This window comes from Chiloscyllium plagiosum, unplaced genomic scaffold, assembly GCF_037043375.1.
Source record: "Chiloscyllium plagiosum isolate Xiang-an unplaced genomic scaffold, Cpla_swu_hap1 HiC_scaffold_20, whole genome shotgun sequence".
Lineage (NCBI taxonomy): Eukaryota > Metazoa > Chordata > Chondrichthyes > Orectolobiformes > Hemiscylliidae > Chiloscyllium > Chiloscyllium plagiosum.
Genome location: NW_028270158.1, coordinates 38,595,023 through 38,616,362, shown reverse-complemented (window position 1 = coordinate 38,616,362; position 21,340 = coordinate 38,595,023). Strand labels below are relative to the sequence as shown.

The following is a 21,340-nucleotide window of genomic DNA, read 5'->3' as shown; positions in this document are numbered from 1 at the left end:
TAACACGTGCCCATTTACCACCTCTTTCCTCAGTATCCAAGGGCCCAAACATATCTTCCAGGCAAAGCAGCAGTTTACTTGCACTTCTCACAATCTAGTCTATTGCATTCACTGCTCACAATGTGGTCATCTCTACATTGGGGAAATGAACCATAAACTGGGTGACCACTTCACAGAACATCTATGTTCTGAGCACATAAAAGACCCTGGGCTTCCAGTTGCCTGCCATTTTAACACACCACCATGTTCCCTTGCCAACATCTCTCTCTCGGGGCTTGCTGTAGTACTCCAGTGAAGCTCAGCACAAGCTGGAAGAACAGCACCTCATTTCTGCTTGTGGACCCTACAGCCCTCTGGACTCCAAATCAAGTTCAATAATTTTAGTGCCTGAACTCCCCCAACATCCTTACCAGGCCTTGTTATCACATAGTCTGCCATAACACACTACCTATCGTTAGCCACTAGCAGCCCGCATTAACAGCTATTCACCCTGCCAGCTAATTCGTTATTGACTCCTTTGTCTGTCCAACTGTTCTTCTCTCTATTTGGGTTCTCTCCCTACCTATCATTTACTCCTAAACCCCTCCTCCCACCCTATCTTCTGTATATAATCCAACATTTTCCTAACCACTATCAGTTCTGAGGAAGGGTCACCGGACCTGAAATGTTAACTTTGATTTCTCTTCACAGATGCTGCCAGACTTGCTGAGCTTTTCCAATAACTTCTGTTTTAGTTCTCACCTGAAATTTGTGCATGTACACTTTCAGCAAGAACCAATGAATGAGTTAAGAATGGAATCTGTGGGTGATTTTTTTTTTCTCACTTGTGACATGGGGTTCTCTGAAGCTAATTGTGCTGAGTTGGAATTTCTGCCAGAGTGAGATGTGGTGCTCCTAACCATTCTGTACCAGAAGCACAATGCAGCACAGAATTGGAGACATCCTTGGCTTTATGACTCAGCCAAGCCACAAATAAACTAATTGATCCATTAAGTTAAAAATACCTTTGCTTTGTGCCTATTAGTTTGAGTCAACAAACTAATTACCTCATTGTCAGCAATGAGCACTTTGTTATACGAATATCTAAATCTATGTACATCACAATACATTTAGCAAATGTTGACTTCCTAAAAGGTTAGGTACTTGAGGTATGTGAAATCTTAGATCATGGTGGTTTATATAGCAACCTTAACTGAATTTTGGATGATCCCCAGATTACAGGGAGTAGACTGATGTGGAGACCAGCCAAAGGTCTTTTTTTTTCTTTCATTCACAGGATATAGGGACCAGCACATATGGCCTGTCTCAAGGAACCCATGGGTGGGTGTGGGTATGTGTGGGTGGGTGTGGGTACATATATTTGTGTCCATGCACCGCAGAAGTCCATTTGATGTAGATAGACCCACAATGCCATGGGGGGAGTGGGGAAGTCAGAGGAGAGTGGATTTCCAGGATTTTGATATTAAAGGAACAGCGATATATTTCCAAATCTGAATGGTGAGTAGCTTGGACAGGAAGCTCTAGGTGGTGGTGTTCCCATGAATGTATCCTTTTCGATGTTAGTGGTCATGGTTTGGAAGGTGTTGTCTAAAGGCTTCAGGAATTTCTGTTGCACATCTTGTAGACAGTACGCACTGCTGCTATTGTGTGCTATTGGTGAAGGGAGTGGAAATTTGCAGATGTGATGCCAATCAAGCAGGATGCTTTTCATCTGGATGGTGTCAAGCTTCTTGTGTTGTTGGAGCTGCACTTACCCAGGCATGTGGAGTGCATGCTATCACATGCCTAGCTTGTGTCTTGTAGATGGTGGACAGGCTTTGGGAGTCAGGAGATGAGTTATTCACAACATGATTTCAGCCTCTAACCTGCTGTTATGGCTGCAGTATTCTTACAGTTCGTCCAGTTCAGATTCTAGTCAATGGTAAGCCCCCCCAGGATATTGACAGTGGGAAATTCAGTGATCGTATTAATATTGAATGTCAAGGGGCGATAGTTGGATTCTCTCTTGTTGGAGATGGTTATTGACTGGCACTTGTGTAACGGTGCCATTTGTTAACTCAAGCCTGGATATTGTCCAGAACTTACTGCATTTGGACATGGAGTGCTTCAGTATCTGAAGAGTCACAAATAGTACTGAACATTGTGCAATCATCAGCAAACATCCCCATGTCTGTCCTTATGATGGAGGGAAGACCACTGGTGAAGCAGCTGGAGATGATTGGGTCTGGAACACTGCTCTGAGGAACTTCTGCAGTGATATGGAGCAGAGATGACTGACTTCCAACAAACACAGCCATCTCCCTTGGTGCCAGGTATGACTCCAACCCATGGCGAGTTTGCCCTCTGAGGGTCTCTTCATGCCATATTAATATGTGGCCTTGATGTTAAGGATAGTCACTCTGATCTTACCTCTGGAATTCAGCATTTTTATCCATGGTTGAACTAATACCATAATGATGTCAGGAGCTGAGTGGGTTTGGCAGAATCCAAACTGACCATCAGTGTGCAGGTTATTGCTGAGGAAGTACTGCTTAATAGGACTGTTGATGACACCTTCCGTCACTTTATGATCGAGGGTAAGGATTTGCTGAAGTCAGGATGCTAAACAATATTTAGAAAATGTTGAAAGAAAATTTCGCTCGCTCTCTCGCTCTCTCTCTTGCTCTCTCTCTTGCTCTCTCTCTCGTTCTCTCGCTCGTTCTCTCGCTCTCTCACTCTTTCCCCCCCCCCCCAAATGTCTGCTACAGCTTTGGTTGACAAGTCTGCAGAAAAGGAGAAAGTACAATTTCCAGTCTTCTACCAAATCTATGACAAGCCATCAGAACGTATCCATCCACCTAATTTCCACTTGTCCCTACTACCATTGTCTGTCCAACATACTCCATTACACGTATTTTGAATGTCACATAAGGTTGAGGGAAACAGTGGTGTTTTCATTATTTTAGTTGTGCCATTACTAAGATCACTCATTACCAACCCTGCAGTATCTCCCAGTTTTGCCTTTCGCAGCTTATCTGATGCTGAAACCCACAATCATGATTTTGTTAACTTTATACTTGACTGTTCTAATCAACTCCTGGTGAGTTCCACTCCATTAACTTGAGGGAATCCAATATCAGCTGCTCTATCCTAACTCAAACAAAATTCCAATCCACTATCACCTCCATGTTTGCTGATCTGCATTTGCATCCACTCCTAATTAAGGTTTACCAGATGCGTTCCCAGGATAACAGGACAGATAAGACAGATTTAAAGACTGAGTGGTGATCTTATTGAAATCTACAAAATACTTACAGGGTTAGCTGTCGTGACATAAGTAAAATGTTTCCCCTGGTTAGCGAGTCGAAGGTAGGCTTAAAAATAGGATCAAGTTGAGGAGAAATGTTTTGCTTTGAGGTTAGTAAATCTCTGAAATTCTGTACACCAGAGGACTGTGGCCTTTGAGTGTGTTTAAAGTACAGATCTAGACATTTTTGATTATCAATGGTGTAAAGGATTATGGGAATACTGTGAGTAAAATATATGTTCAATCCAGCCATGATTATATTGAATAGTGGAGCAGACTCAATGGCTTACTTCAGCTCTTATGTTCCTAAGTCCCAGCTTCATTTTTAATACTCATCCTTGTTTGAAAATCCCTCTCTATCTCTACAATCTTACCAGGCTTACAAACCTCCTCTGTTTCTGACCTATGGTGCATCTCCAATTGTAAATGCTCCTCCACTGGTGGTCTAGGCACTGAGCTTTGGAAACCCTCATGAAATCTTTTGGCCTCTATCGTGCTTTGCTCTTTTAAGACAGCACTTGAAGCCTTGCTTGACTATACATTTTGTCATCTGATCTAACACTCTTTGGTATTATACTTAATTTTATGATGCTTCTTGTACTGTTTTATTGTTAAAAATGCTATTTAAAAAGATGATAAATTACAAAGGCATTACAAGACTGGGATTCATTGGAATTATTGCTACAAATTTAGGTTAGGCTATTGTACAAGTGGTTTGCAAAAGTAACTCCTGCAATCGATATTTCACATTTTTGAAATATTCTACACTTTCATAAACATATTGGTAGTGGGGATTGAGTGATATAATGAGCTATAGCTAACCCCTTTGGAAACAAGTTCAAATCATATATATATATTAAAGTTTTCCACTCTGTTAAATATAAGGCATTTTCTGAAATGAGTTTATAGTTCAGTTTCTAAAGCAGGTGAACAGTTACAATACTGATAAATATCAACTGACAAATTTTAACCTGTACCATTTTATTGTTATACTTGAGATCTTGCATGGAGTAAATGTATTTTATAAAAAAGACAAATACCAACCTAAAATAGCTGTTATGATCATCTGACCATAGATTATGGAAGGTTCAGGACACTCAGCAGGAATAAGCAAAATCATCTGCACTGAAATTATTATTTTATCTAAAGGGTAATGAAACTGGGTAACTTGGTCAATGTCAAGCTATTTGTATCGTGTTTTGTATGAATAACATCACATGTTGGGAAATAAAAGGCTCATTTGCCAGTTAGCCAACTTGGAAAAACAACTAAGTTAAACTCAGGAAAACATAGTGAACTACATTTCAGGTTACTCCTTGGTAGAATTGCAGAGAAAAGGAAAAAGCAAGAACTGGAAGACTCTCTGTCTCTCTCTCTCTCTCTTCACCTTCCCCACCCACCCCAACCCCCACTCTCTCCCCCCCCACCCCACCCCACCGCCTGTTTCTTGCACCATTTCAGAAGACAGTACCTAGACAAAAAGCACATTAGGAAAAAATATTCACCTAGAACTCGGCTATCTACAAGCTTCAGCACTGCAGAGGCTGCCAATCGACCATCAAACAACTATGATCCCAGGTTATTAATCCAGCACTTTAAGGAAACTAAGGGCTTTTTAAACTGCATAACCCTTCCTCTTCCTTTCTTACCAGGCACACGTTCCCTTTTAAACGTAATAGCCGTGTTTGCGGGTGTGTTTGATATTGCAATATATTATTTTTATCAGACTTAGTAGGTCATAAAATTCATCTTTCTTCCACTCAAACTGACATTGTAATTGGCTCCTTCATTCTGATCTATTTAACTACATTTTTAATTGGTGTTTGATAGCTGCCTGCTAATAAGAAACAAAAATATTTGTTGTGAACAAAGGAGAGGAGTTTGAAATTTTAAGTGCTAAATGCCCCCTCACCTGGTCATAGCTGAGTTAGTATGAAATATAGCAATGTCACAGTGAGTGTTCAGAATCATTCCACTTCAAATTCAAATTGATACTGCTGTTCGGCAATGTCTTTGGGCATTTATTTTGAAATATTTCAGTATAAAGATATCTGATAAATATCTGTGATTATGATCAATTAATGTATACATTTTCTTCACAGGTTTGTGAAGCACTGTGAGCAATATCTTCTGCATGATCCTATTATGTCTAGCTGTCTTCCCAGTAACCCTTGGATTACAAGTGGCACTTTGTACTGGACAATGAATGCTGATTTGTAAGTATTGGAAGCATTTTATTGTACATCTGAATAGACCAAGTTTAGAGTACAAGGATATGTAGGATGTCTAGAGCAGCAGAAAGGATGAGATTCATATGTTTCCCTCACTCACCCTCCCAACATGGTACAGCTAAGTCAAGACCTCAGAAAGGGGAATATCCAATGAAGACATTGCAGATTACACACAATCCCCTCTTCTAGACTTTTTGTTGTGCCACTACAGCTTATTATATGGCTCCAATCCCTGTTAGTCTGATACAGAAAGGCAAATATTCCATGCAATGACTTTTGTTGTTCTGTCATCAGCCTAGGTAGATCAACCACCCTAAACCAAGGCCAATGAAAGGAGTTGAACATTATAAAGACAATGAAAATAGTTCCCAAAAATAACAGAAAAGAAGTCAGATTTGGGCCTTAATCACTTGCTAAAGGAAACAGGCTAATTTACTCAGTGCCCTCATTAGACTATGGTAGGAATTTTACCAGAAAACAGCTAAGTGCAAGTTTCATCAACTTTAAAAGCAGGTTGCCGTCCATGAGGCTTCTGGAGTTGTATCACTCAGCCAGCCCAAACCCATCTCATTGACTAGATGCCACATTCCCCTGGTGTCCATCCCACCCAATGCAAAGTTGGAAAATGCCATTTGTTGTAGGCAGACATATTTGCCTTTGCCAGAACACCCAGGAAGACTGGCACCATCTTTGACCACTAGCCTCGCAACTAGTCAAGTGATGACAGTCCAGAGTTATTTTTAACCATCAATGTAGCAGCAATACTAACCGCAGCCCAATGCCTCCATGGCACGTAAAATGCATAGCTGATGCTACCTTCCATATACAAGTGCACGGTACTACCTCAATTGCGCGTTAAGTACACAGCCTAACCGTCCTTGGCCACATTCCCTCTTACACACCTTTACATTGCTGTTGCTCTTTCCCTTATGCCCATCACAGCCCAGTATATTATTATTCAATGTGGGACCCTTGCATACAGGGAAGACACCAAGCCATTCAAAGCATTCATCTTTACCCACAGAAATCAAACAATCAGAAGCTACATTAGCCTCTTGGAACAGAAACTAATTGCTTATATGCCAAGAACCAATGGTTTTATAGTCAGTCAATGATTACTGTCCCCAGCTCTTTTCTACTGGAGTCAGGTATCAAGTAGTCCTGTCTGGCTTTTAACCCCAACACTGCTGCCCTGCAGAAGGTCACCTTCCTCATGCTTAATGACCTCATGCTCCTTCTCAGAAGGTTCCTCCTGCTCTCCCAACTTGTCAGCATCCATTATGGTAGAAGGGATAGACTATGTATGAGGTAGCAAAGAGAAGATGGGGGCACTTAACTTGTTGGAGAGGAAAAGGTCATTGACCTCTTGCAGCTTTGCTGCCCATTCTTCCAGACAGTGGACACTACATTGGCCCAGGAGATTACTTCAGACGGGAGTGGCAGCAGTTGAAGTGGTGTGTTGAAGTGGTGGCAGCAGTTGAATATAGCATGAATGCCATAAGATCCAAACACCAGCGAATTCTTCTGCCACTGCTGACTGCAAGATTATACAAGAACAGCACAGTGTGGAGGCAGAGTGCATGCTTAATGAAGTGAGCAGCAGAGAGTTGCATGAGAAAAGTCACCAGGCTTCACAGAGGGGAGCCCTCCATGAAACTCCCCAAAATTGACACCCAGCCAGACTATGGGAAAATTCAGCCCCATATTGCAGTATTTCCAGGTGTACTAATTCTTAATAATTAATTCTTCAAGCCGAATCATGCCACCGAAACTCAGTTTAACCATGATTTATAACCAATTATAGAACGATGTAGCAAAGAAAGAAGCTATTCTGCCCAGTTCTTTGAAAGCGCTGTCCAATTTGTCCCATTGTCGGGAAGTGGTAGCATGGTAACATTGCAGGTAAAGTCATCATACTCCCAGAGGGCCATAAGGCAGCTGGGTCATTAGAAAGAGACAACTGTAGTTAGTTTAACATGTGAGACAGCAGCCTCCGGCAATAGCAAGGCCGAGAAGGTGAGACCTTAATGATGTCCTCAGCCAGTACAGGAATTAAACATTTTGGCATCACTCAGCAACACGAACCAACTGAGCTAACTGATCAATATATATAGAAGTCCTGGCTAATGGTCTAGGGACATGGCAGCTCATAGAAATTAAATACATAAATTTTGAATATAAAACTAGTCTCAGTATTGGTGACCATGAAACTATCATTGATTGTTGGAGAATCTTATTGTATAGGGTGTAGGTTTGCTCGCTGAGCTGTAGGTTTGATATCCAAACGTTTCATTACCTGCCTAGGTAACATCATCCAAGCTTCACTTGGAGGTCACCACTGATGATGTTACCTAGCCAGGTAATGAAATGTCTGGATATCAAACCTACAGCTCAGCGAGCAAACCTACACCCTAAACCTCAACCTGAGTTACAAACCATCACAAACCTTGCAAAAATCTCATTGTGTCTTTCTGGAAGGAAATCTGTCATCCTTACCCAGTTGAGCCCATGTATGACTCCAGTCCTACTGCAATAAAGTTGACTCCTGGCTTCTGAAATGACCTACCTGCCATCTGTTGAAAGGAAATTGGAAGTTGCAACAAATGCTGGTCTTTCCATGAGTGCCCATGTCTCATGAAAAAAATAGAAAGAAAATGCTTCCTTGTCCTTTCCTATAGCCTGGCGGATAATTTCCCCTCAGTTGTTTATGCAATTCCCTCTTGAAAATTTTATGGAATCTGCTTCCACAATCCCTTCAAATACTGCAGGTTGTAACAATTCACCACATAAAAACCTTTCTCCTCATTTCATTTCTGGGCTTTTTCCAGTTGCCCTGTCTCTGTGTCCCATAATTATCAGCCCTACTTTCCATGTACAGTTTCTCCTTATTTATCCCTCTTAACCCCTTCATGATTTTGAATATCTGTATTAAATCTCCACTTAACATTACTGGCTCCAAGGAGAACAAGCTCCGCTTCTGCAGTGTCCCTAATAGCTGGATTCCCACATCCCTGACAAACAGAATGAATTTCCTCAAAATCCTCTGAAGCTATGGTGTCTTTCCTAAAGTGTGATGATCAGAAATGGAAGCAAAACTCTAGTGACAGTCTAACCAATGAGTAGTTGTTGGACAACTTGACAAAGAAATAGGGTATTTAGATTTAGAACACAATCATTGATTCATATATACACAAGGAAAATCAGCCTAATTAGTTATAAGTCAAAAAGTGAGTCCCTGGAAAAGCACACCAGGTCATGCAGCAACCAAGGAGCAGGAGAGTTGATGTTTCTGGCATAAGCGCTTCATGAGGAATGGGAGAGAGTGGAGGTGGGAGATGAGGAAACTGATGAAATCAACATTATGCTGTGTGGTTGGAAGGTCTCAATGTGGAAGATGAGGTGTTCTTCCTCCACGCATCAGGTGGCTGGGATTTGACGGTGTAGGAGGCCCAGGACTTGCATGTCCTTGGTAGAATGCAAGGGGGAGTTGTAGTGGTTGGCCACAGGGCGGTGGGGCTGTTTGGTGTGTGTGTCCCAGAGATGTTCCCTGAAACATTCTGCAAGTTGGGATCCTGTCTCCCCAGTGTCGAGGAGACCATATCATGAGCAACAGACACAGTAGACTAGGTGTTTGAATGTGGAAGGATCCTTTGGGGCCTTGGATGGAAGTGAGGGGAGAGGTGTGACTACAGGTTTTACACCTCTTGCTGTGACAAGGGAAGGTGCTGGATGTGGAGGGGGAGTTGGTGGGGACCTAACGAGAGTCGTGGAGGGAATGGTCTCTACAGAATGGTGATAGAGGTGAGGAGGGAAATACATCTCTGGTCGTGGGGTCTGAATGTAAGCGGCACAAATGGTGGAGGATGAGACACTGCATCCGGAGATTGGTGAGATGGAAGGTGAGGACTAGGGGGTTCTATCCTTGTTGCGGTTGGAAGGGTGGGGTTCAAAGGTGGAGGTGTGAGAAGTGGAGGAAATGCACTGCAGGACATTGTTGATCATGTGGGAGGGGAATTTGTGGTCCTTGGAGTAGGAGGCCATCTGGAAAGATTCTGGAGTGGAATTGCTCTTCCTGGGACCACATACAGCAGAGGAATTGGCAGTAAAGGTTAACGTTTTTATAAGAGGGATGAATATGGGAAGGTGTAGTCCAGTTGCTGTGGGAGTCGGTGGTTTGAAGTAGATGTCTGTGTTAAGTCCATCGCTGGAGAGGTCCAGGAGTGGGATGGAGGTGTCTGAGGTGGTCCAGGTGAATTTGAGGTCAGGGTGGAAGGTGTTCATGAAGTTGATGAACTGTTCAACCCCCTCCAGGCAGCACGAGGTGACGCTGATACAGTCATCAATGTAGCGGAGGAAAAGGTGGGGAATGGTGTTGGTGTAACTGCAGAGGATGGACTGTTCTATGTATCTGATGAAGAAGGAGGCATTGCTGGGGCCCTTACAGGTGCCCATGGCTACCCCTTTTGTCCCCCTTAGTCCAGGAACTCCCCACATATATTCAGGACACCACCCACGCTCTCCACCTCCTCCATTATTTTTGTTTTCCCAGCCCCCCAATACCTCATACTCACCACGGACATCGAGTCCCTGTACACATCCATCCACCACAGCGAATGCTTCCAAATCCACCGTTTCTTCCCCACCTGCAAATCCAACCAGTACCCCTTGACCGACACGCTCGTCCAATTGGTGGAACTGATCCTCACCCTCAACAACTTCTCCTTCAAATCCTCCCACTTTCTTCAGACAAAAGAGGTGGCCATGGGCACCCACATGGGCCCCGGCTATGCCTGCCTTTTCGTCTGATATATGGAACTGTCCATCTTCTACAGTTACACTGGCACCATTCCCCACCTTTTCCTCTGCTACATTGATGACTATATCGGTGCTGCCTCATGCTCCCATGAGGAGGTTGAATAGTTCATAAAATTCACAAACACCTTTCATCCTGAACTCAAGTTCATCTGGACCAGCTCAGACACCTCCCTCCCCTTCCAAGAGCTCCTCATCTCCATTTCTGGCAACCGACTAAACACGGACACCTACTTCAAACCCACCGACTCCCACAGCTATCTGGACTAATCCTCCTCCTACCCACTCCTGTTAAAACGCTGTCACTTACTCCCAATGCCTCAGCCTCGGTCTCTACCGTTTCTGCTCCCATGAGGAGCAACTCCACTCCAGACGGCCTTCTACTTCAAGGACCGCAATATCCCCTCCCACATGGCCCTCCAGTGCATCTCCTCTACTTCCCGCACCTCCACCCATGAACCCCACCCCTCTAACCACAGCAAGGATAGAATCCTCGGGTGATCACCTTCCACCCCACCAATCTCTGGATACATCACATCATCCTCCACCATTCCCACCACCTGGAATATGTTTCCCTCTCCACTCCTACCTGCGTTCCCCAGAAACCATTCCCTCCGCGATTGTCTCGTTAGGTCCAGGCCTCCCACCACCACCAACCCACCAACCCACCCTCCACTCCTGGCACCTTCTCTGGCCACCACAAGAGGTGTAAAACCTGCACCCACAACGACCCACCCCCCCACCCCGTCCAAAGCCCTAAAGGATCGTTCCACATCTGGCAGAGATTTTCCTGCACATCCAAACACCACATCTACTATATCAGTTGCTCTCCATGTGGTCTCCTTTACATTGGGGAGACAGGACACCAACTCTCCGAGCATTTCAGAGAACAGCTCCAGGAAACACGCACCAAACAAACCCCACTGCCCTGTGGCCAACCACTACAACTCCCCCTCCCACTCAACCAAGGACATGCAAGTCTTGGACTTCCTCCACTATCAAATCCTAACCACCCAACAACTGGAGGAAGAACACCTTGGGACCCTCTAATCACACTGCATCAACATCGATTTCACCAGTTTCCTCATCCTCCCTCCCCCCCCCACCTCATCCCAGATCTAACTCTCCAACTCAGCACCACACTCTTGATTGTCCCTCCTGTTCGCTCCAACCTGTCACCATCACCCCCCCCCCCCCCCACCTGCATCCACCTATCGCCTTCCCAGGTACCTTTCCCCCAGCCCCACTCCCCTCTTATTTATCTCTCAGCTCCCCCTCTCCTCCATTCCTGATGAAGGGCTTATGCCCAAAATGTCAACTCTCCTCCTCCTCAGATGCTGCCTGACCTGCTGTACTTTTCCAGCATCTCACTTTTGACTTTGATCTCCACCATCAGTAGTCCTCACTTTCTTCTAATTAGTTATAAGGTCAAGTCTGAAAAGTTTCATACATCTGTAGATGTTTATACACACCAACCCATGTATTGAATACATTTTTTAGTCTGTTCCCACCTTGAATTGACCATGTATCTGATGTAGTCTACACAACAGCACCGAGCTGCACCGCCACAAAGTGTATGCATGTGCTTAGAGGTGAAGAGGGGGAAAGTGGTCTTGGTCAGTATGACACAATGGGTGGATAACTAGTCAGTAGCTCACTTAATGAGCGACCACCTTATATGCTGATTTATCTTAAATGGTGAACTAACCAGGCAGCCAAGATGAAGACCACTTATACCCACTTGGATCCTTCAGAACTTATCATGTTGGACCATACTACTACTGTGCAAAAAGGATAAATATCATGCCAGAAATGCTGGTAATACAGCTGTCAAATCCATCATCCTCTCCTCATCACAGTACTAATCTGCTACTATTATTTGACTAATCTCACTAAAGCAGATCCAAATATTTGGATTTGAAATAACAAACAACATTGCTGAATCTTTCCAACCATATGACCAGATATTGTACAGCCATACAGTCTAAATCAGGATAGAAAATATTATTTCTATATTAATAAAGTGTTTCCAAAAGAGTTGAAGTTCATGACTTTCTCTATATTGACAGAGTGACCATTCCAACAAGGTTACGTGTAGAGCGTTGGGCATTCAATTTCAGTGAATTGCTACATGATCCCCTTGGCAGGCAACAATTTAGATACTTTCTGGAAAGAGAGTTCAGTGGTAAGAACAACTAACTCAAATTAATTTGCTCATGTTTAAAACACGTTGGCCACAGAGCTATTCATAAAGGGTTTAGAATTTATTCAGTTACCTTTTCTACCATCCCCCATTTTTATCTCCATGGGTCTAATGTAGTATCCTCCCATTACAGATAAACAAGCAAGATCAGCCCAAAGGCTTAATTAAGATTTGGAACAAAAGGTACTTTATTCTAGTGAATGAGCATTGCTGTTCATAGAGGAAGGTGACACAGTCAAAGATTCCCTCTTCCAAGTGAGAATAGAATGTTTCTTCATATCAAAGTTTTTTTTTTCCATAATTGAAATTTTTGGAGAACAGTGGATCATGTGGTCTGGACTGTCTCTCTCAAATGTTGAGCTCACATGGGCAAATTGTGTCAATTCAACTGGCTGGTTGTCTGTTAAGGTTAAGGCCAATTATCAGAGATTGACTGGAACTACTCAGTGGGCCTAAAGTTTCCCCTTCTATTGGGTGCACCACAGCTTTCTGATGACAGCCTCCGGAAGGCTGGGATCCTAGCATTCCAAGATGCCTTAGAAGCTTTCCCTAATATCCTGACTACGGCTACATCGTAGTCACAAGCTTCCCCAGAGGGCTTTTCCTTCTCCACAATGGTGACCTGACTACTACTTTTCATTATAAATTTGTTACGGTTACTGAGAGGGCCATTCAAGTAGGAGGTCTCTGTCTCCCCTACTACTAATAGCAGTTTGTGTCTTCTAATGGTCTTCCAGCTTTGTCAATATGGCTACTGTCCTTAATTTGACAGTGAGCCCGCTCTCTGCTATCTAGTGACAAAGCGAAGCAAATCCAGTGTCAATTACTGTTTCTGCAGCAAGTCAGATCAGGACCACCATTTCATCCCAACATCTGGTTCCAAACCCAAACTTATCTAATATTATGTTTACTGAAAGGTAGAGGAAATTCTGAGAATTCAGAACCATTTGTAAAATTAATCATTAGCTCAATGATTTTTAATACTTGTATATGTATTAATTGTATGTATTTCAAAACTAGCTGAAAATCTTAGTTTCTGGGAGGCTTGCGAAGATGTCCAGTATGGAGAACAGTCAAAAGTTGATGAGAAAGTGGAGGCCATCTTTGAGTAAGTTCATCATTTTGAATATAAATGCTACAAACAGCTATTATTCATTTTATGAATAAGGCAAAGGTAAAGTTACCACAGTCTTACCAGACCATAAAGCTGCTCTCCCCCTAGAGAGAGAGAGAGAGAGACACACACACAATTGATGATGATTTGCTCTGAGGGTCACGATGCCCTAGATGATGGAAGAGTTTAAGAAGGAGAATCTTTCATGGTAACCTCAGCCAGTATTGAACAAGAATTGAACCTCACTCTGTATGACTTTGCAACTGACCATAACCTTGTAATAATGTCATAATTGCTGGGCTTGTTTAAAAGGTGGTGCTAAATTCATGAACATAGTTTTTTATGATTTGTTTTTGCTGTGATGTTCTCATTGAACAAATTGCTCTAGAGAAATTACTGAAGTAGATTTACACATTAATGCACAGTAGTCTCATTGCAACTTTATAATCTATGTTTGAGAACTCTGTTAACAATGTGATTTAGTCCTAGCGTACAAGTCAACCTTGGTTGACTGGAAAGTGAACAATGGCTCAGTTGGTAGGCACCTCGCTAAAGGGTTTAAGCTCCAAAATCAAGACTGGCAGATCAGTGCGGTGCTGAGTAACTGCTGCAATATTGTAACACGGGTAAATGCATAAGGTCCCATGACACTATTGTGAAGGAGAGTGAGAGATTAAGTCTTGTTTCTTGGAAAATACCCTTCCCTCAATTCACATTACTGAAACAGATTACCTGATGGTTATCAATTTGCTGTTTGTGGAAGTTGCAAATTGGATGCTATAACAGCATTACCACAGTGACTGCATTTTAAATGTCTGTTGATTGGGAAAAGCACTCACATAAATGCAAGTCTTTCCTTTTCCCACCCAGTGAAACTAAGTGTTTTTAATGCAGCAGTGATTGAGATCTAAAGTGTTTTATCTAATTTTATCTTGGCAGCACTTTTGTGTCAGTCTTGCTAACTGTTAATTGAATAATGCCACCACCAGGATATTAGAGGGAAATCTAATTGGATCTAGGTCTTTTTTCATCAAAGAAATCTAATGTTCTTATCAAAGCGGATCGATGTTCCCAAGATAATGCTAATCCTGGTCTAATGTTTCAGGGGCTAAGAGGATATTTTGTGTATGTTTTCACTCAACATTTGAAGAACTAATTCAAAAATCCCCAACTTGGTTACAATGTCCTTCTCTTTTGCCTGTAGTTTGTAATTAATTAATTATTTACAATTTCTGTCTAATATGACAAATATCCCCCTTCTCTTCCTGTTTTACAAGCAATTTCTCTTGCTATCACTTTATTAGACTGCTTCATTGGTTAAGGAAATAGTTTATTGGGTGTTATCTTCACAACATCCCAGATATGACATTGACATTACTGCACTTCTGTTAATTTGCAATTTATGAATTTCCATTACAAGTAATTATTGTATAAGCTGATCGACCATGAACATTGCAACTTCAAGCCTTCCCTAAAGATTATGTCTACTGTGCAGTCATTACATTTCTGATATCACTCTTGCAAAGAAATCTGTGCCCTATTTTGTTGCCTGTTTCTGAGATTATTTAATACCCATTAATTTGGTGCACATACTTAGCTATTTGCATCAAACATTGCTTAAATGGAAAACCTACTCAGTACATTGAAGAGCTGGTTACAAAGGAGTTCTAGGATGCAACTGTGCTCAGCAGATTGAGAGCAACCTACTTCCCATCATTCCATGGAACAGCTCTCTGGGATTGGAATGCATCACAACTGGACAAATCTACTTCAAAATGTCACACGTCAACAAAAGGAGTCATATCCTATGAACCACTATTCTAGATTAAGCCCATTATTTCCTTAATCAAATCATGAAACAAACAGCATTAGGAAATGAAAACAGTTTCAGGGTCTGTAAGATGTTAGGCCTGTTATTGGCAGTCCTGCATATCTCATAGTATACTGTGCTTAGCTGCAGCCATTGTTAATTGGGATCTAGGATGGAACATGGTATTCAGAATATTTCATGGATCATACAATATGGAACAGTGCGGCACAGGAGCAGGCCTTTCAGCCAACCATGTCTGCACTGACCATGATGCTGTTCTAAACTAATCCCATCTGCCAGTGCATGGTTTATATTACTCTCTTCCCTGCCTGTTCATGTATCTGCCTAAATGTCTCTTAAAATTTGCTATTGTACCTGGTTCTACCACCTCCCCAGGGAACACGTTCCGGCATCTACCCACCCCTTTGTGTTCAAAAAAAACTTGCTTCACACATCTCCTTTAAATTTTCCAACTTTCACCTTTAAACGTGTACCCCTCATATTTGGCATTTTCACCCTGGGAAAAAGACCCCAACTATCCACCTTATCCACATCTCTTATAATTTTATCTACATCTGTCAAGCTGCCCCTCAGCCTCTGATGGTCTAACGAAAACCATCCAAGTTTGTCCAACCTCTCCTTGTAGCTAATACACCCAAATCCAAGCAACATCCTGGGAAGCCTCTTTTGCACCCTGTTCAAAGTCTCCACATCCTTCCTATAGCATGGCCACCGGAACTGCACATGTTACTCCAAATGTGGCCTCACTAAAGTCATACAGCTGCAACTTGGCTTGCCAACTTTTATATTCAGTGTCCCAATCAATGAGGGCAAGCACGCCAATTGCCTTCTTTACCACCTTATCTATTTGTGTTACCATTTTCAGAGAGACTTGAATTTGCAGTCCAAGATTGCTCTGTATATCAATGCTCCCAAGGGTTCTGCCATTTACTATGTACTTTTCTTTTACATTTGACCTTCCAAAATACAACACCTCACACTTGTCAGGATTAAACACCAACTTCCTTTTCGTGGCACAACTTCCCAACTGATCTATTTCCTGCTCTACAATTTGACAATCTTCCTCATTATCCACACACCCACCAATTTTTGTATCATTTGCAAACTTATTAATCAGACCACGTACATCTTAATCGAAATCATTTGCATGAATATTACAAACAACAGAGGTCACAGCACTGAACTTTGTGGAACATCACTTCTCACAGACCTCCAGTGAGGAGAACATTCCTCCACAACCACTCTCTATCTTCTATGACCAAGCCAATTTTGTATCCAACTTATCAACTTACTATGGATCCCATGTGACTTAATCTTCTGGACCAGCGTACCACAATTTGACCTTGTCAGATGTTTTAGTGAAGTCTATGTATACACCATCCACTGCACTGTCCTCTTCAATCATCTTGTCATTTCTTCAAACAACTCAATCAAATGAGAGAGACAAGGCTTCCCCTGTACAAAACCATGCTGACTATTCCTAATAAGTCCATTGTTTTCCAAGTGTGAGTTAATCATGTCCTTTAGAATCTTCTTCAATAATTTCCCTACCATATTTGTAAAATTCTCTGGTCTATAATGTCTATTGCCTTTCTTAAACAAAAGGAAAAGCTTTGGCTATTCTTCAGTCTTCTGAGAACTCACCCATGGCTAAGGAGGATACAAAGATCTAGGCACCAGCCATCTCCTCCTTTGTCTCCCAGAGTTTCCTGGGGAGTTATCTACCTTAATGATTTTCAAGAAACTAAAATCACCTCCTTCATAATATCGACATGCTTTGACCAACATACCCCTCCCTAATTTTACTATCACTCATTCCCTTCACTTTAGTGAATACTGATGTGCAGTAATCATTAAGGACCTCACCTGCTTTTTCTGGTTCAACACATTAACTTCCTCCTTTGTCCTTAAGTAGACCTAGTATCCCTAGCTACACTCTTGCTCCTAAATATGTATAAAATTCCTTGGGATTCTCTTCAATCCCACATGCCAGGACATTTCCTAGTCACTTTTAGCCCTTTTAATTCTTTGTTCAAATTTTTATTTTATTTAAGCTTGTTTCCTCATTAACCTGAATAGAGATTTTATTAGGCACCTCTGGAGTAGGTGGGACTTGAACCCGGTCTCCCAGTCCAGTGGTAGAGACACTGCCACTCTGCCTCGCTTTATGTTCCTCAAGAGCAATGTTGATTTTAGTTTTCTAAGACTTCCATATGTGTCTTTTTTTCTTTCTGATGAAACTTTCAATCACTTGTCATTCAGGATTCCCAAATCTTGCCATCCTTATCTTTCTTCCTCACAGGAACATACGCAGAGTCATAGAGTCATACAGCATGGAAATAGATGTTTTGGTCCAACCAGTCCATGTCGAACTAGTCCCACCTGCCTGCTCCTGGCCCATATTCCTCCAAACCTTTCCTATTCATGTATGTATCCAAATGTCTTTTAAACATTGTAATTGTACCCATATCCACCACTTTCTCAGGAGGTTTATTCCACACGTGAACCACCTTCTGTGTAGAAAAAAAAATTACTTATGTCTTTTTTTTATCTCTCTCCTCTCACCTTAGTCTAGAAATTCTCCCATCCTAGGGAAAACTACCATTAACTCAATCTATACCTCTGATTATTTTATAAACTTCTATCAGGACGCCTCTCAACCTGCTACACTCCAGTGAAAAAGTCCAAGTCTAACCAGCCTTCCTTTATAACTCTAACCTTCCATACCCATCAACATCCTGGTAAATCTCTTCTGAACCCTCTCCAGCTTGATAATATCCTTCTTATAACTGGGCCACCAGAACTGGACACTATTCCAGCAGAGGCCTCCCCAGTGTCCTGTACAACCTCAACATGGTTTCCCAACTCTTATACTCAAAGGACTGAGCAATGAAGCCAAGTGTACCAAAAGCCTTTTTAACTGTCCTGTGTATATATGATGCAAACTTCAAAGAATTATGTACCTGCACCCCGAGGTCCCTCTGTTCTGCACAACTACGCTAGGCCCTACCCTTGTCTGTTGTACCAAAATGCAATACCTCGCATTTATCCAGATTGAACTCCATCTGCCATTTTTCAGCCCACTGACCCATTTGGATGAGAATGCAAGGCATGATTAGTAAGCTTGCTGATGATACTAAAATAGGCAGTATCGTAGACAGTGAGGAAGGTTATCAGAAATTGCAATAGGACTTAATCATCTGGGCCTCCGTCAAGTACATGTAGGTCCTGAATCTCCTCCAGTGTCAAACCCTCAACGCCTGGAGGAAGAGCCCCTCATATTCCACCTTGAGACCCGGCCACCACACAGGATCAATTTGGATTTCAACAGTTTTCTCATTTCCCCCCCCCCCCCCCCCTCCAAACATTATTCCAGTCCCAAGCTTCCAACTAGGCACCACCCTCCTGACCTGACCTTCACCTTTCCCGTCTATCTGTTCTATCCTCCTCTCTGACCTATCACCTTCTCCCTCACCTTCATCTGCCTATTGCGTTCTCAGCTACATTCCCTCTAGCCCCCATCCCACTCCCATTTATCTCTCAGCCCCCCCCCAACCCACAAGGCTCACTCCTGATGAAGGGCTTATGCCCGAAACGTTGATTCTCCTGCTCCCTGACCTGTTGTGCTTTTCCAGCACCACACTCTTGACTTTGATCAGTTGGGGAAGTGAGCTGAGAAATGGCAAATGCAGTTTAATACAGATAAGTGTGAGGTCTTGCATTTTGGAAAGTCAAATCAAGGTAAGAGTTTCAAGGTGAATGGTGGGGCCTTAAGGAGTATAGTAGAACAGAGGGACCTTAGAGTTCAAATTTACAGTCTCTGAAGTTGGAGTCACAGGTAGACAGGGCAGTGAAGAAGGTTTTTGGCACACTGGTCTTCATCAGTCAGGGCATTGAATATAGAAGTTGGGAAGTTATGTTGCAGTTATACAGGACATTGGTGAGGCTGCACTTGGAGTATTGTGTTCAATTTTGGTCACCTTGTTGTAGGAAGGATGTTATTAAACTGGAAAGAGTGCAGAAGAAATTTACAAGATGTTGCCAGGATTCAATGGTCTGAGTTATAGGGAGAGGTTGAACAAGCTAGGCCTTTTCTCTTTAGAGCGTAGGAGACTGAAGTGGGGGCAGGGGGAATCTTATATAAGATCATGAGAGGCACTCAGTCTTTTTCCCCAGAGTTGGGGAATTAAGGACTAGAGGGCATCAGTTTAAGGTTAGAGGGGAAAGATTAAAAAGGAACCTAAGGGTAAACTTTTTTACACAGAGGGTGGTACGTAAGGAATGAGCTGCCAGCGGAAGTGGTTGAGATGGGTAAATTAACAACATTTAAAAGGCATTTGAACAAATACACAGACAGGAAAGGTTTAAATGGATATAGATGAAGTGCAAAGAAATGTGGTTAGCACGGACAGACATTTTGGTCAGCATGGACCAGTTTGGGCTAAAGGGCCTATTTCCGTATAGGACTCTATGATAAGGTCTCTTCATAATCTGAGAAAACTTTCTTCATTGTCTAAAACGCCAGCAATTTTGGTGGAATCTGCAAACTTACTAACCATGCCTTCTATTCTCATCCACCTGAACACTTACCAACTCACTTTTAAAGGACTCCTGTGTAACAGATGTGCATTTTCACAAACAGCTGCCCCCAATACTGTTATAATTAGCCTTCTCCCAGTTTAGCACCTTTACCCAAGGACCAGGCTTATCCTTTTCCATAACTATTGTAAAACTTAACGGAATTACGATCCCTGTTCCCAAATTGGTCCCCCCATTGAAAATTCAATCACCCAGCAGGCCCATTTCTCAATACAAGGTCCAATATGGTCCCTTCCCTTGTTGGACAATCTGCATATTGTTTCAAGAAACTCTCTTAGATGCAAGTAAGAAATTCTGCTTCATTTGAGCCCTGGCACTAAGGGAGTGTCGGTCAATATTGGGGAAGCTAAAATCATTCATTACAACAACAGTTGTTTTCACATCTTTCCAAGATCTGCTTCTTTTTCTGTTCCTCTGTCCTCTGGCTGTTGGAGGCCAATATGAAAACCCTGTCATAGTTATTGAATCTTTTTGATTCTCGATATGGCCTCATTGGGTGACCCCTCCAAGCTGTCTTCTCTTAGTTCAGCTGTGATATTAGAAGAAGAATTAGAATCCCTACAGTGTGGAAACAGACTCTTCGGCCCAACAAGTCCACACTGACCCTCCAAAGAGTAAACCACCCAAACCCATTCCCCTACCCTGTATTTACCCCTAACTAATGCACCTAGCCTACACATCCCTGAACACTATGGGCAATTTAGCATGGCCAATTCACCTGACCTGTATATCTTGGGATTGTGGGAGGAGAACTGAGGACCCAGCGGAAATCCACACAGACATGGGGAGAATTTGCAAACCTCACACTGACAGTCGTCCGAAGCTGAAATCAAACCCGGGTTCCTGGCGCTGTGAGGCAGCAGTGCTAACCATTATGCCACCGTGCTGCCCATAATGCCCCATACAGTACTCAATTTTTTTTTCACCCCTTTTTACATCCCTCTTTATCTTGTCTGAAACATCTAGATCCTAAAAAAATGAGCTGCAGGTCCTGTCCGTGTCTCAGCCAAGTTTCTGCAATGGCTTCAAAGTCGCCTCAGGCGACTGACTGTGTGGAGTTTGCACATTCTCCCCGTGTCTGCGTGGGTTTCCTCCCACAATCCAAAGATGTGCAGGTCAGGTGAATTGGCCATGCTAAATTGCCCGTAGTGTTAGGTAATGGGTAAATGTAGGGGTATGGGTGGGTTGCGCTTCGGCAGGTCGGTGTGGACTTGTTGGGCCTAAGGGCCTGTTTCCACACTGTAAGTAATCTAATCTAATCTAT

The 21,340-nt window shown here is 42.7% G+C and overlaps 1 protein-coding gene across 2 annotated transcripts in view; it reads left to right on the top strand.

Moving 5' to 3' along the window:
- The window catches only part of rgs11 (regulator of G protein signaling 11), a 150,518-nt gene that overhangs the window by 108,087 nt on the left and 21,091 nt on the right, over window positions 1-21,340 (top strand). For both annotated transcript variants that reach the window (XR_015760574.1, XM_043711561.2), the window contains exons 12-14: window positions 5,389-5,502; window positions 12,399-12,514; window positions 13,553-13,640. Coding sequence is in view for 1 of the 2 variants with exons in the window: in XM_043711561.2 (XP_043567496.1) it covers window positions 5,389-5,502; window positions 12,399-12,514; window positions 13,553-13,640 (318 nt within the window). In the remaining variant the exon portion in view is untranslated. The remainder of the gene's footprint in view (window positions 1-5,388; window positions 5,503-12,398; window positions 12,515-13,552; window positions 13,641-21,340) is intronic.